We start from the raw sequence: 14,296 nt of genomic DNA, 5'->3' as shown, positions 1-14,296 counted from the left end.
TCTGCTCCCTGCTTAGGGTGACCAGATGTCCCGATTTTATAGGGACAGCCCTGATTTGGGGGGGCTTTTTCTTATATTGGCAGCTATTATCCCCCCTCTCCCCCATCCTAATTTTTTACACTTGCTGGCTGGTCACCCTATCGCTGCTGGTGAGAACCGCAGACTTCCCCCAGGCCAGTGGTGGTAGGCAGGGCTCCAGTTGTATTGATCAGTCTATAGGGCATAACTTAGTCCTGCTTGTGTGTGCGCTCCTCCTCTCCCTGAGAGAGCTGTACGCAGCACATCTGGTGTCTGAGCCAAGGCTTACCCACTGAGGACACAAAGGGATGCTGCTGTCCTCTGGTGGTCAAATTTATTCTCCCTAGGTGTCTTGAGACAAGTCACATGGTTGAATGATTTAGCTCAGTGGTTTTCAACCAGGGGTCTGGGGCCGTGAGCAGGTTTTAGGGGGTCTGCCAAGCAGGACCGGTGTTAAGCTTTCTGCCCTGGGCCACAGCGAGTCTAAGCCCTCCTGCACAGGGCTGAAGCCCGGAGCCCCACCACCCAGGGCTGAAGCAGAAGCCTGAGCAACTTAGCTTCACAGGGGGCCCTGTGGCATGGGGCCCAAGCAGTTTCCCTGCTTGTTACCCCCTAACACTGACTCTGGTTTTTATATGCAGAAAACAGTTCTTGTGGCACAGGTGGGGCTTGGAGTTTTTATAGCCTATTGGGGGAGCCTCAGAAAGAAAAAGGTTGAAAGCCCCTGATCTAGATGATGATGGTAAATTACCAGCACTATTCACCGTGTCTTATGGCCTGCTTTCTTTGGAATGTGTTATGTCTTGGGAGAATAGGCCCGTAGCTCCAACTCAGGATTTGGAGTCAGGGACTCGGCAGAGCTGGGAGCAGAAATCCACTGAGTTACTATGGTCTTTAGGAAGACTCTTAACCTTTCCTGTGCCTGTCTTTCCACAGCTGTAAAAATAACACCCACATCACAAGGAGGCAGTGAGTTCTTTCATTCAGAAGGCGGTTGGAGAGCCGTGGGTGAAAAACACCATAGAAAGGCAAAGGAATAGATACTCCAGCGAGAAATGGCCGGATCCTGTTTAAGCAGGATTCGTATAATTCTCCGCATACCCTTTACAAATGGGATGGGGTGTGAAAAGTGCTATGTTCCAGCATGCAGTTCTGAGACCTGGCTTTCTAGGGTTTACTGTAGAAAGTTTTTGTAGGAGAAATGGCTTCAGGCCAATCGCTAAAGGAATTCCACTTAGACGAACATCTCCAGGGTGAGAGGTGTGGGGGGAGAGAAGGGCGAAGAGCTGAGGCTCTATTTTCAGAGGGCATCTATCCTTTGGTGACTTCTTGCCTCGAGTTAATTTATAGCTTCCTCCAGATCAGTGGGGAACATACTTGTAGTCTGGATACTCTACAAGCCCCAAGGCTTGGGGGAGCTCCCAAATGTTCGTGCCCTGGAACAAACGTTAGGGGAGTCTCCAGGCTGGTCTTTACAAGCATGTTAACGGCCTTGAGTTAAATAGCAATTGTTAACTCCTGGGTGTAAAACCCAATGCTGCGTAGACAAGTCCAGAGAGATTTTGGTCTGACTCCAGGATAGGTAGGGTTCTCTATGTATAGAAGTGCACACGGGTAGGGGTGATGTTGCTGGCATCCAGCTGCTACAGCGATGAGTGTGTTAAAGTACAAGTAGCGTCTCCTGGGAAGGTTTGTGTAGCGCATGTCCTGCTGCAGGGCTGAGGAAAAGACTCCGCATTAGGCTCAGGCTAGCGTGAGAGCCAATATGCCATTTCGAAGGTGGTAGATCCATTGCGGAGCTGCGGGTCTAGAGCACGGCTCAGAGCGAGGGCTCCAGGACTGTCTGAACAGCTGGGGGGCCTCATCAGGAAGCAGCCAGGAGCATCATTGCTGCAGATAGGATTGCAGACTCTGAGGCTGCCCAGTCGTTGCCAGACATGTGGGGACCTCTACAGCTTTCCCATGCTGCACTGGGGTCTCGGGCACTCTCTTTTCCCCAGGAACCCAACGCAGTGTTTGCCAAAGGCCCCCCTCTTCATAAGGTACTACTCGGATGCATTAGCAGATCTACGTGGTACATGTGTGGCTCTCAACCCACCCTAGAACTACTCAGCTTCAGGTGGAGGTGCTTGTGGCCAAGAGCCCTGGGGGTGATGGCACTACCCGAGCCCCCAAGCACTAAGGAACAACTGTTTCATGTAGGTGTGTCCCTGTGCTGGCATGGTGCCCTGTTGCTGGGTCTGTTGGGCCAGAGGCTGCTGGGCATGTCCGAGTTAGGCAGCTGCGTCTCTCTGGTTCCAACGACTCGTAGGCACCCTCCCCCTGGATTTATCCAAGTTTCTCCCTTTGCTTTTAGAGACAGCAGCGTGGCCAAAACTGAGGTTGGCTGCTATTCAAAAAAGCCTCTCGGAAACAAGGGGGGTTGGTTGATTTCCCTCGGGACGCGAAGGGCAAGTGCCTGGTGCATCTTGGGTGCCTCTGTCCTTAGTGCTAAGAGACAATAAAACCAGGTGCTTCCTGACTGGCGGTTGCTCTTTCTCTTGGTCGCTTGCATCGTACCGTTCCATAGCAGTGCAGCCTTTGACACTGCACAGTCCTCCCCTCTCAGCGTTTGTGTGATCAGTCGGTGCCCTACGCTTGCCTGGCCAGCTGCCTTCCTGCTTCCTCTTTATGCTGCATTGTCACCTTGCTCAGAATCTGGCCCTGCTGTTGTGAAATTCTCTCCAGCTCACAGCCTGGACTCTCGCTGCCCTGGGCTTTGCTGCTTGCAGGCTGACTCTCCTCATGCAGCGTGCTGAGCGCTGAGAAACCCAAACTGCTTTAACAATACCTAGCATGTCTAAAGTGCCTCTAATGTAGCGCTCTCCAAGCCCTTCCCAATTAAATGCCTCTTACAACCCCTCTGAGCTAGGGGAGAGCTGTTACTTCAGTGGTGAAATATAGGAGGTATTCAATAACAGAGCGCTCTGCATGTTCCCCACTCCCTACATCAGTCATTCCCAGTGCACAGTTCCTGTGTGGCAGTTCAGGACAGGAAGTGAAGAATGCCATTAATGACAGAGTGCAGGAGAGTAGCACGTTCTTTGGAATTTGGCCAGGGTACTGGGTTGCATCCCTGCACTTGCAGGAAGTGTTGTGGACTCTTCCACGACCTCAGTCACTCAGGACAGAGCACGAAGTAGAGGCCCTAATGAGATCAACGTCTTAGTGTGTCAGGGCATCAGAGCAGCACTAACTCTGAATGCCAGCTGCTGGATTGCTAGTGAGTGGGTGCTGTCTGGGGGCTCCTGGCCTAGCGCTGCTTATACTGTGAGTGCAGAGCAGGGTCCTGCTGGAGCCTGTTGATGCTTTAAGCAATGTAGACATTTCTGCGGGTGCAGGAGGGGCTCCTCCCATTTCAGACAGAATGGGCTGCCAATGAGTAACAGAATGAACACCTCTGTTGGGGTCCGGGCACCAAGCAGCTACTTTGTCTAGGAAGCAAACTGAGGTGCTTGCAGAGGGCTAGCTAGCAGAGAGGGTAGGGGCTAGAGAAATGTGTGTAGAGTAACATCCCAAGCAGGCAGGCTCAGCGGGGGAAGATGGGCATACAGGTGTTGCACCAGGAACAGAGTAATGCGGACTAGAGCTGAGTAACTCTAGATCCATTGCATGTGCCCCAACAAGAACCAGGCTAGCCATTGATTGGGCTGGTTCAAAGCAGATTCTGCAGCGTCCTCCCTAGGTTAGTCTCTCTCATCAGGAGTCAAAAATCACATGTGCGTCCATTTTCGTGATATGGACCAGTGCTGCTCTAGCACTACTGCGCATCTCCAGGCACCTTATAGGCACTAATAAATTCAGCAGCATCACAGCTCTATCAGGTGGATATTTATCCCTGTTTTACAATTGGGGAAACTGAGGCACAGTGACTTGTGAAAGGTCAGACCGGGCATCAGAGAACTGGTGTCACCTGATTTCCATTCTCATGCCGCAACCCATCGGCTCTTCTCCCACTGGAGTCCGTTCAGGTGGCTCAATGACCTTCATTGTTCCAGTATAGGCTGTACTCAGGGGTGGAGGGAATTGTTTTGCAAAAGCCCTTATGGAGCTGGAAGGTGGCCTAGTTTGTAGTGGGTGTGTTCCGTTGTCTTACTCAAGGTGGCAGCAGTGTCAGTAGCATGGTAGCAAACAGGACAACTCAGCATCTCTAAGAGCAGCACTGCCCAGGGCTCTTCCGTTCCTGGCTGGCTGTTTGGAGGATGGGGTGAGTTACTGAGTAGCTTTGTTAGTGGAAGCTACGCTAATTGGGCAGAGCATTACCTCCTCCTCCTCTTCGAGTCCTGAGCTCAGGTGTGCACGTGGGACTCGAGTGTGTGCACGTGGGGCTCAGAGCGGTGAAGGTTTGCATCCCTTCCAGGTGCTGCATAATTTCCTAATAGGATCCATGCAATTACTTTTCTCTACTAAAACAGTGCTATTCTCTTCTCGGCTCTTAGTTTTCTAAACGCAATAGAGATGTTTCAGCTTGTGGAAGGTGTTAGCTTGAAGTATTAGTCCCCCCTGTTAAGCCTCTCTGCTCCCTGCATGAAATATCTGCAAAGCTTTTTGGTTTTGCATGGCCTGATGCACGTGTTAGGGTGGCACGCTGGAAGCGCAGAGCTTCAGGGTTTCTCCTTCTCACGTGCTTCTGGTGTCCATCCTGATGCCGTTGCTGAACAGTAGGCAACGGATGAAAATAATTTGTTTTGCAAAATATTTCCCACTCTGATTAGAAGATCTAGCTTGGAACTGCATTTTATGTGAAATGAGGGGTCAGGCCCTGGTGCCTTTACCTCTCTTGGGGTGGGATTCTGCACTTCTCCCACTCTTACACCAGGCCTGGGGCTACAGTACCCAGCTGTGTATCAACTGTTCTTAGCCAGCTGATCTGGCTGGGTTTAGCTCCTGCTGTTCTTCCCTTTTGAGAGTCTGACCAACCGTGTACACAGTGGTCAAAGAGCTTAAACAATTGCATTGTTTTAACAGTAGGAACAACGCATGTGGGGCGGGGAAGGTTTAAAACAGTCTTGTGTGCATGTCTGTCTGTCTTACCTAATGCCCCGGCATCCTGCGATGGTGACCTGGGCAGGACTAGCATCTTTAGACACCTTCAGCATGTCCGTGTGCTGTCTGGTTCCCCTGGACAGTCGACCCTCCCCTCTCAAGAGGGTTCCTGTTCCTACCTGCCAGAGTCCTTTCGATCTCCTTTGCTCTGGACCTCTTCCTGTCCTGGTTCAAACCAGGTTTGTAGGTTATCTGGAGAAGATGCAAAAATCTCCAAAGCTGGGAATCCTGGCGTTTTCCCTTAACAACTCTCTCATGACTGCAGAGGGGTCATTTGTCTTAGACTCATAGACTTCAAGGTCAGAAGGGACCATCATGATGATCTAGTCTGACCTCCAGCACATTGCAAGCCACAGAACCTCACCCACCCACTCTTGAGCCCTTCTTTCCCTTCCTGTTGTTCTCCCTCATCTCCCGTTGTTAGCCTGGTATAGTCATACAGAAAACCTCTCAGTATCCCAGTGAACATACAATATTCATGCATTATTATAGAGTAGCTCCAAATCTGTCACTGCTAGTTCATAGCTCCAAACCTTCCCGGAAAACCACTGGTTTTAGCCCTTGTGGTTGCAGAGAAGCTTGAAAGCATGACCCCTAAAGGCTCAATTCAGAATATTGACTAAAACATCTCACCGTTTTGAAGCCAATCATTTTGGGGCTATTGTTTATGGTGATTTTTGGATGGGGGACGTGACTCGTTATGTTTGAACTCCTGGGGTTGTCTGGGCTGCAATAGACTCCACCCCCCACTGTCATAACATTTGCACCCAACATGGCAGAGGAGGGGGGGGGGGGGGGAATAAATTTGTGAAGATCCAGGACTTCCAGCCTGTTTCCAAAGCAAGCTTGACCTGTGCGGCTTGTGGCGTGGGGGAGAGCTAATGGGTGTTTGGGTTAGATTTGCATTCCTGGAGGTGAACGGCATGCATTGCTAATTGAGCTGATGTGCAAAAAATTGTACATTGTAACCTGCCAGTGGAAAGAATATTAACGGCTGCCCTGCCAGGTGGAATATGCAAAACATGAAGCAAGTATTGCATCCGCCCCCATTGCAGGAAGGATGGAGGATGGTGAGGTGTCAATAGCTGGGCTGAAGAAAGGGAGGTGCCCACATTACTTGACACGGAGAGCTAGATCCTGCCAGGTGCTGAACATGCAGGCAAAGCAGTGAGTGGCCTTGGGGGTGAATGGAGCCAAAGGGCTTTTCAACATACTAAGGTCGAGCTGTGCTGCGAGTCAGCTTGCAGTGAATACTAGGAAGTGATGGTTCTCTCCCCCACGCCAAACTCCATGCTGAGGTCCAGTCGCTCTCCCCATCCCTGGTAAATCCACGACCACTCTTATCTCTCCTGGGCTCGAACTCCCATCATGTCTGGTGTGGAGCGAGGAGGGATCCTTGACCTCAGATTCCTTTTCCTGACAGACTCCGGTACCGCACCAAGGAGCAGGAGGGCAAGTATCCCAGTATTTAGAAACCAGCCCACCGAGGGGGGTTGGTTTTGCTTATGTGCCTTGTTTACTGGTTCAGGCAGCACCGCTTAAAAAGCCCAGCTCTTAAGCTTTGATAGCTTTGTGCCTCTGCTGTAAAACACCCCTTTTATAAGAGATTGGTGGTGCTTGGATACAGGCACGCAAAGCTGCTCTGATGCCCTCGTGTGCTAAAGTAAGCCGGCTGTGGGGAGTTCAGAGCCTCTTGCTCTACCTAGCTGCAAGGAGCGCTGTTTCCTCACAGCTCCCCCTCTTCCTCGGCTGTTGTGCAGTTCTCCCCTCCGGTTTGTTTCCTTTAGCTGCTCGACGCCTGCTGCATTTGACGCTACCTGCCGTTCTGTGTAGGCATCCCCTTAACTTCACGAGTCATTCCTTTTGGAGCTGAAATGTGGGGGCGAGATCTTCGGTCTTGGTGGTTTTAGTCTGCGTGTCGTACTGGCGCAAAGAAAGGCGTTGGGGTGGGAGGCAGGCTGTCTGAAGGGTAAGGTGTGTCACAGAAATGTGGGCCTGGAAGGGACCTGAAGGGACCTGCCTGGAGGCAGGACCAAGTAAACCTAGCGCATCCCTGATGGGGGGTTTGTCCAACCTGTTCCTAAAAATCTCCAAGGAGGGGGATTCCACAACCTCCCTTGGAAGCCCATTTGAGAGCTTAACTTCCCTTAGAGCTAGGTTTAGGAAGTTTTTCCTAATATCTAAGTCTCCCTTGCTGCAGATTAAGCCCATTACTACTTATCCTACCTTCCATGGACATGGAGAACAATCGATCCCCATTCTCTTTATAACAGCCCTTAGCCCATCTGAAAACGTATCCCATCCCCGCTCAGTCTTCTCAAAGCTAAACCATGCCCAGTTCTGCTAAGGCCAGATCTACAACTATATCCATATAACTGTCACCCCATAGCAAGGTAGTTCACCGCTGACCTAACCCCCCATGGAGAAAGCACTCTGTCGATGGGAGAGCTTCTCCTGCCGACAGAGCCACCGCCTCTGTGCCGGTGTAGTGCGGCATGTGAAGACAAGCCCTAACTAGTGGAAGCCGTTTCTAGTGGTCCTGTACTGGTTGGTCGTTAGTCTTAAAGCGCCTTCACAAAAGAGGGTAAAAATCATCCCTATTTCAGAGAGGGGGGAAACAGAGGCACACTGGGGAAGTGACTTTCCCAAGGCCAGGTCCTTGGCAGAGATGGTAACGGAACCCTGCTATGATACCCCAGGCAGTGCCTTTTCCATTGGACCATGCTGCCCATTCTCCTTCAAATCCTAATTTGTGCAAACCAACGTGCTGAAGGCTTTGATCAGAGGGTCTTAATTTTTAAGACTCCTACAGTAACTAGGCTAATGTATTCAAAGGCACCCAACCAGCTGAGCGTCCCTGCATTTGTAGATCTGAGTGTGGGGTTTGTAAGAGGTCAGGATGGAGGTAACACACAGTCGATCTGTTGGTTTTTAATTTGGTCTCTTGTCTCACCTTCCAGCTTCAACACTATTTTCTCTTCATTTCTCTCCCACGCACCCCCACCCCCGGCTCCCAAATCTCTCTGCTAGAACCTTGTTTTTAAACATACAAGCTAAACTCCACCCTGCTGACATGACCCATGATGCTGCCAGGCATGAACAGAGCAGGCTTAGAACCCCCCTATTCGCTACGTGGTCCCCACTAGCACCACTCTAGCTATAAAGAGAGAAGAAGTGGATTTTAACCCTTGCCAGTCCCGCTTCAGATAGCGCTGGGCTTAGCCTGCCTGACCCAAATAGTTATATAAGGAGACCACTTAAAAGCTGTACTGCAAATCCAGCTGACCCACTGCCCACAGCTTTCACCGCTAGTCCCTCCAGGGCACGTTTCCTTGCTTGGACTGAAGGGCTGAGGAAAGTCCCTTGTTATGAGAGCTTACAGCCAGCCAGGCTGGGAGCTCTTTCATGCACTTGTGGCAGCGGGCTCACCACAGCTCTCCCTGACCTGGCTGCTATCATTAACTATGCTGGGTAAGTCTGCACCAGGCTGGGATTAGGAGTCTATCGTGTTTACATCAAGGGGGCCTGGGGCTAAATGAGTGCTAGGGTAACCCTTACATCCATCACACTTGCACGGGTATCCCCATCAAGTGGTATTCCCCCAGCACGAACTGGAAGCAGTGGAGAATCCGTCCCATAGACGAGAAGATTTTGCTCTAAAGCATAGACTCCAAATACAGAATTCAGAAGGGCACAGCTGTTCTAGAGCTCCCTTGCTCACAGATTGGTGCAACAGCTCAGACGGAGCTGGCACAATCTCCTGGAGGGACTGGGGGGTAATTCACTGCCCTCGTAATCAGCTGGGACAGCGGGTTTCCATTTCTCCGGTCTCCAAAAATGGGCTAACGGGGATGATGTTGCTGCAGCCTATTACTTTTCTGGCATGTTGTATCAGGGTCAGAGAGGGGAGTTATGAAGCAGTGTCCGCTGGACGCTGAGTGTGCTCCCGTACGTCAAATGCAGAACCGCAGTGGGACCAGGCAGAGCAGGGAAGGAGTGCTCTAGTGGACCAGGCGTTCTCCGCTAGTGAGAACAATGAGCCTGAACAGTGAGCCAGCTGGCAACGTGGCAGCAGCAAACTGGCAAACACCTGGCTCATGCAGAAGGCAGAGCAAGGCCAACAGTGAATGCAAAATGTCTGGTCTCAAATGATCTGCTTTCAAGGCTACTGAACAGAGTTAGGATATTTGGGGGCGCGGCGAGGAGGAGAGAGAAATGAGGGGCTGGTAGCATTGACTGCAGTGTCGCTAATGCCATGTGTTCAAAAATAGTGAATCAGGCCCCCTTGCAAAATCATGAGATTTGTGGGGGAGGGAGGAATAAAATACAAATTTGAGTTCTCTAGTCTTTTGAATTTTTAGCCTTTGGGCTCATGCTTGGGTCACATTGTCAAGTTTTTCTCTGAAACCAGCAGGGCTAGAAACTTTTTCTGAATGCAGAGCTTCACAGTAATCCTGTGACTCCAGGAGCTGGGACTTTAATTAAATCATCAAATGCCACGAGACTCCAACGGATGGTAACACTGTAATGCGTCTCTGCCGGTGCTCCTGAGTTCTACCCAGGGTATCCTCTGCTCACCTGGTCTCTGCCTAGAAGAAATTCAAATGAAGCAAAAGTGGGCCAGTCCCTAATGAAGGCTCCATGTCTACTTGGTGCATGGAGGAAACCGACTAGCTCATTTCAGTCATGTCAGGGTTTGTGTGAGGTTTCTGCAGTAACCACTCCTGCTCCTCGGCCCTTTCGCTTACGTGGGTTTGATTTACAGTTCTGTAGTGTAGCTCAAAGTTCATTTTAATGCTAGAGATTTTGCTACCAAGCTTCCCACTCATTGCTCTTCCTGGTGCTACTCACTTAAAGCTTCCCTTCTCCCCACCCCCTGCAGTGGGAGTGTTGGCTGGTTGGTGAGTGGCCTAAATGGCTGCATATGTGCTTGTTGCTCTAGGGCACAAAGAGAAGATGTGGGCCCCTGCCCCTAAGAAGCAGCTTCCAATCTAAATAGACACCCCCAGCACTGCACTAGATGGGGAGGGGGGCAGAGAAGTGCTATTGCGTGAGTGCACTAAGGTTTATAGATTACAGCCAGGAGGGACCATTACATCCTAGGACAGCCTGTGCTGGTTATAGCTGCCCCAAAGTCTACCCCCATCCTGTGCTTCAAAAGCAAGGGACGCTGACTGCAGAATTGTAAGTGCTTCCACCATGTTGCCTTTAGAGAACAGTCTCTGCAGAGGGAAATGCGCTCTTGTCTCCTAGACTAAACCTGAAGAGAGCTGGAGGGGATGGCACCAACCCCAGCAAAAGGGATGGCACAACTCCCCAGTGTTCGTAGCGAATGTAAATGGGCTGCTCGGTACGATGCTGTCTACTGTCCAATGTAGCACCCACACTTGGGCTCTCCTCCTTGGGACTTCCTGAAGACGCTCTCCTAGCTGCCTTTGCTGTAGGGTTAGAGAGTCCCATTCCATGAGTGTCTACACACTTAGCAGCCGTGAAACAGGATTAAATGCTAAATTGCAGCTGAAGGGATGTCTGGTTAAATCCTGTGGTGGTGTAGAGCTTTCTCTCCTGCGCACCCTTCCTTCCTCTCTTCCCCCGCTCTTCTCTCTCCCCCGCCCCCACACACACACAGTTTGAGAAGGGCAGGTGAGTGACAGTGACCTTGACCAGCCAGTTTGCTGAGGCTTCTGTTGAGCTGGGAAGAACTTCTACTGTGCCGCGCCCCCCTCCGCCCCCCCCACTCCGTGCACCCAGTGCTGGGCTGAGTGATTTTAGCTAGACTGGGGCAGGAGAGACCATAATGCATCATGTTTTTTCACATTAGGTTGCTCCAGATAGGACCATGGTGTAACCGCTCTCTCACTCCTATCCTGACTGACTAGTCCACAGGCCTTTAAATACCTTACAAACCAGAGACGGCCAAGACTTGTGATGACCCGCTCCCTTTCTCTACTTGTGCGCCGGCTCGTTCTGTACAGGACACTTTCTGGTGGGAATCTTGCTTTCGATGTCTGGAGAGTCCCGCTGCTTCTGTGGGGAGACTATTCCGGAATGGAAATAGGTTTCATGGTCTGAAAATGTTTCTGCTCTTGGTTTCATCTCCTTCCACTGAGCTCAGCGCAACTGCCTCACGTGGGGGTCATTGTTCTGGACCCACACCAGGTTAGTTCTTTGAAAACTGGAAGTCTGCTTTGAGTGGGTGTGACTTCCGATGGCTTTCCTGCTGCTGTGGTTGAGCTGCATGTACTGTAAGCTGGGCGTAGCCATCGGTCGACATTGCCAGGCATGGCTCTAACTCCACAAGCACCTTGGGCTGGAGGCAAACCTCTTCAAAGCCTTTGTCTTTGCTATGTTAAGCTGCAACGTCCAACCCTCCTGGGCAGCGTCACAAGTCAAAGCGCTTGATAGGACTAGTGGTGGGAGATTTGCCGCATGGTTACGATGAAGAACGGCTTAGAGCAGGGGACTAGGAGGTGGGAATCTTGTTTTTTTGTTCCTATCTCTGCCGCTGAATTGCTGCGCTGGGCAAGTCCACTTGCTTTTTCCCCATCTGTTACGTGGGGATAATGGTGCATGAGTCAGACGTGTTGTGATCTTTGGGTAGCACTTGAGGACTCTTGCATGGAAGTCCCTGTAGAAGTGTGAAATGTTGATCTCTAGTAGCATATGGCTGAGGAGCGGGGGCTCCCACTGGCCCTCTGGGAAGTGCTTAAAGGAAAGGATTCTGCATGTCTCTCCTTGCGACAAGCACTTAAAGAACTGATGTGCCTCCAGGGGGTCTCCACGGTGCACAGACCCATTAGCGGTTATCTGCGGTAAATCCATGAAATGGCCATTACCTCACCTTCCCCCTAGAGAGGAAACCGATCAACCTCCTCCCCTGTGCAATCAGCAGTAAGGGCCAAGAAATCTAGGGTCTCACTTTTTTTTCCCCCTCTCCTCCCCCTTTAGCCTGAGTAACTCCTCCTGTTTGAGATGTCGTCCAGCGATAAGAACGGGGGCAGCCGGTCGAGCACCAGCAGCAGCCGCCTGCAGAGCAGGAAGCCTCCTGACCTCTCAATCACCATTCCACCAGTGGAGCTAGAGGAGGAAAGCAGCCAAAAGGTGGTAAGAGGGGGATCGCCAATGTCCCAATGCCTGTTAATTCCCAGGGACCCTGGAGGGTGTGTTTGGGGGCACAGGGGGTTTCTTTGTAACAGTGGTAAGGGACTAGGGAATGCTGCTCCTCTGGGAGCAGGGTCGAGCCCTGTTCCCCAGCCCAGCACTCATCTCCTGTCCCATTCTGCTGCTTGATTAGAGCCCTGAATGCTGCCATTTTCCAGGCTGCTGCCTAGCTGGCTGCTCAGGATGATGATGTGCATTGACAGTCCATCTCCAGGGGGTTAGTTGTTCCCCCATTAGCTGCCCATTATGAAATGGCTTTACAGAGCTCCCTCCCCACAGCATTGCTCTTCATCCTTTCTGCCAAGGGTTGGAAGCAGGAGCTGTCTAAGGGGCCTGGGATGCACCAAAGGGTAGGCAGATGGGGTGCCGGGGGGGGCGGGGGGGGGGGCTCAGTTTTTCAATTGGAATTCTTGAAGCTACTCCTTGCTTCCCCATGCCGACAGAACATCTGAACGTGGGACCCCTCTGTCAAGCTCTTAATTTAATTTAAGGTCAAACACAGGGCATGCCCTGCGAGAACCCAAACATATCGGTAGGAGGTTGAACTCTGATGAGAAGTAGGTCAGTCTCTTGGCTGACCGGCTCTGTTCCCCCCGCCTCCCTGAACAGTGGGTTGCAGTGGGATCCCAGCTATACACAGAAATGTGTTCCCCTTCCCAGCTCTGCTCCTAACGGCTTGGCTCCCCTTCCAGCCTCTGAAAAACCCAGTGTATCAAAAGAGCGTGAGCCTACAGGAGCCCAGAGGGAAAAGGGACGAGAACATGTTGGAGAGACGTCCCGGCTTCCACAGACAGACCTCCCTGTCCCAGAGCATCCGCAAGTAAGGAGCATGCGGCACTGGGTGTCGGACGCTGCAGCACCTGGCCCTAGGCTGTGGGGAGGGGAGTTGAACAGATTTGGCTCCCTGTTTTTCTGGTCTCTGCCTTGGCTGCAGCAGACATGCTGCGGGACCAGGCGTGGAGGTCGAAGCTGCGTGTGTTTAGAATCAGGAAGTTGAAATAAGTTAACCAGGTCTTGTGTTGTGTTTTGCCCAGCTGTCCGCTTTTCCAGGAACAATGCCAGTCTCCTCCCTTAGAATTCGAACTCATGCTTTGCACAGACCTGCGCTAAAAAGCAAGAGGACGTTTCTCTGTAGTATTTACGTGGGGCTATCACAGGCGCATTCACTTGTGCTTCTGTTTCAGCACCAAGCTAACAAGCCTGTTTCCAGTGCGGTGTAGGTACCGGTGCTGTTGCCAAGAGGTTTGAATTCCTGGCATCCCCTGCTACTGTGGGCCTGGGCCCCTCCAGAGCCGAGGCTGACAACTGAGCTACGTTATGGCCCGCATCTGTGGGTGAAGTGGCTGGGATCAAAGAACTCCTTTCGCTTGTAGCATGAACGCTTTGAACGTCACGTGCACCTTGCGTGTTCTTAGACCCTTAATGCCATGTCCACGCTGCCATCGGGTATTGCATTGCAGCGCAGGGAGGCACACTGGTGCGAGCTGTCATCTAGCTAGCATGGCTAAAAGTAACTCTGAAGATGTGATGTTGCAGGCTTCAGCCAGGCTATAAAAGCACCCCGGACATACTTGCATTGCTAACCAAGTTCGGGGTCTGTACCGCTGCATCTTCGCTGCTGTTTTCAGCGTGCTAGCACAATTAAAGCTAGCGTGGGTACGCCTGCCTGAGGCTATGTCTACGCTGCAAAGCACAATCAACGCAAGTTGCAGTGGCCCAGGGCTGCTGCAGTTCGTGTGTCGCTGAGGCATGCGTGTCCTTGGCTGCTTGCGCCTGCACTGCGTGTGCTCACCAGGCTGTAAAGTGCGGTGCCAGCGTGCTGTGCACCATCGTCCAGCGCAATGCCTTTTGGGGCACGGTCGCAATGCTTTGTGGGATAGTAAGGATTCACCCAGAGATCTCTGGGAGCAAGGGGCCAAGTACCCAGCATGCAACTCTCTGGGTCCCATAAGACCATCCGTTTCCCATCATTTTTGTGCCTTGGTTTAAAACAATCCCACAAATCCACTCCATGCTTTTCAGGCTCTGGCAG

At 51.6% G+C, this 14,296-nt stretch overlaps 1 protein-coding gene across 8 annotated transcripts in view; it reads left to right on the top strand.

Moving 5' to 3' along the window:
* The window catches only part of RHBDF2 (rhomboid 5 homolog 2), a 76,588-nt gene that overhangs the window by 40,944 nt on the left and 21,348 nt on the right, over nucleotides 1-14,296 (top strand). For 4 of the 8 annotated variants that reach the window (XM_027834664.3, XM_037913875.2, XM_027834663.3 and 1 more), the window contains exons 2-3: nucleotides 12,052-12,207; nucleotides 12,957-13,084. In XM_027834664.3, the coding sequence (XP_027690465.1) occupies nucleotides 12,076-12,207; nucleotides 12,957-13,084 (260 nt within the window). In that variant the 5' untranslated portion in view covers nucleotides 12,052-12,075. Of the gene's footprint in view, nucleotides 1-10,924; nucleotides 11,263-12,051; nucleotides 12,208-12,956; nucleotides 13,085-14,296 lie in introns of all 8 variants that reach the window. The other 4 variants (XM_043527788.1, XM_027834666.3, XM_037913874.2 and 1 more) reach the window with 3 other exon arrangements.

Source organism: Chelonia mydas, chromosome 14 (assembly GCF_015237465.2).
Source record: "Chelonia mydas isolate rCheMyd1 chromosome 14, rCheMyd1.pri.v2, whole genome shotgun sequence".
NCBI lineage: Eukaryota > Metazoa > Chordata > Testudines > Cheloniidae > Chelonia > Chelonia mydas.
The sequence above is the reverse complement of the archived record's forward strand: the minus strand, read 5'-3'. Positions and strand labels throughout refer to the sequence as shown.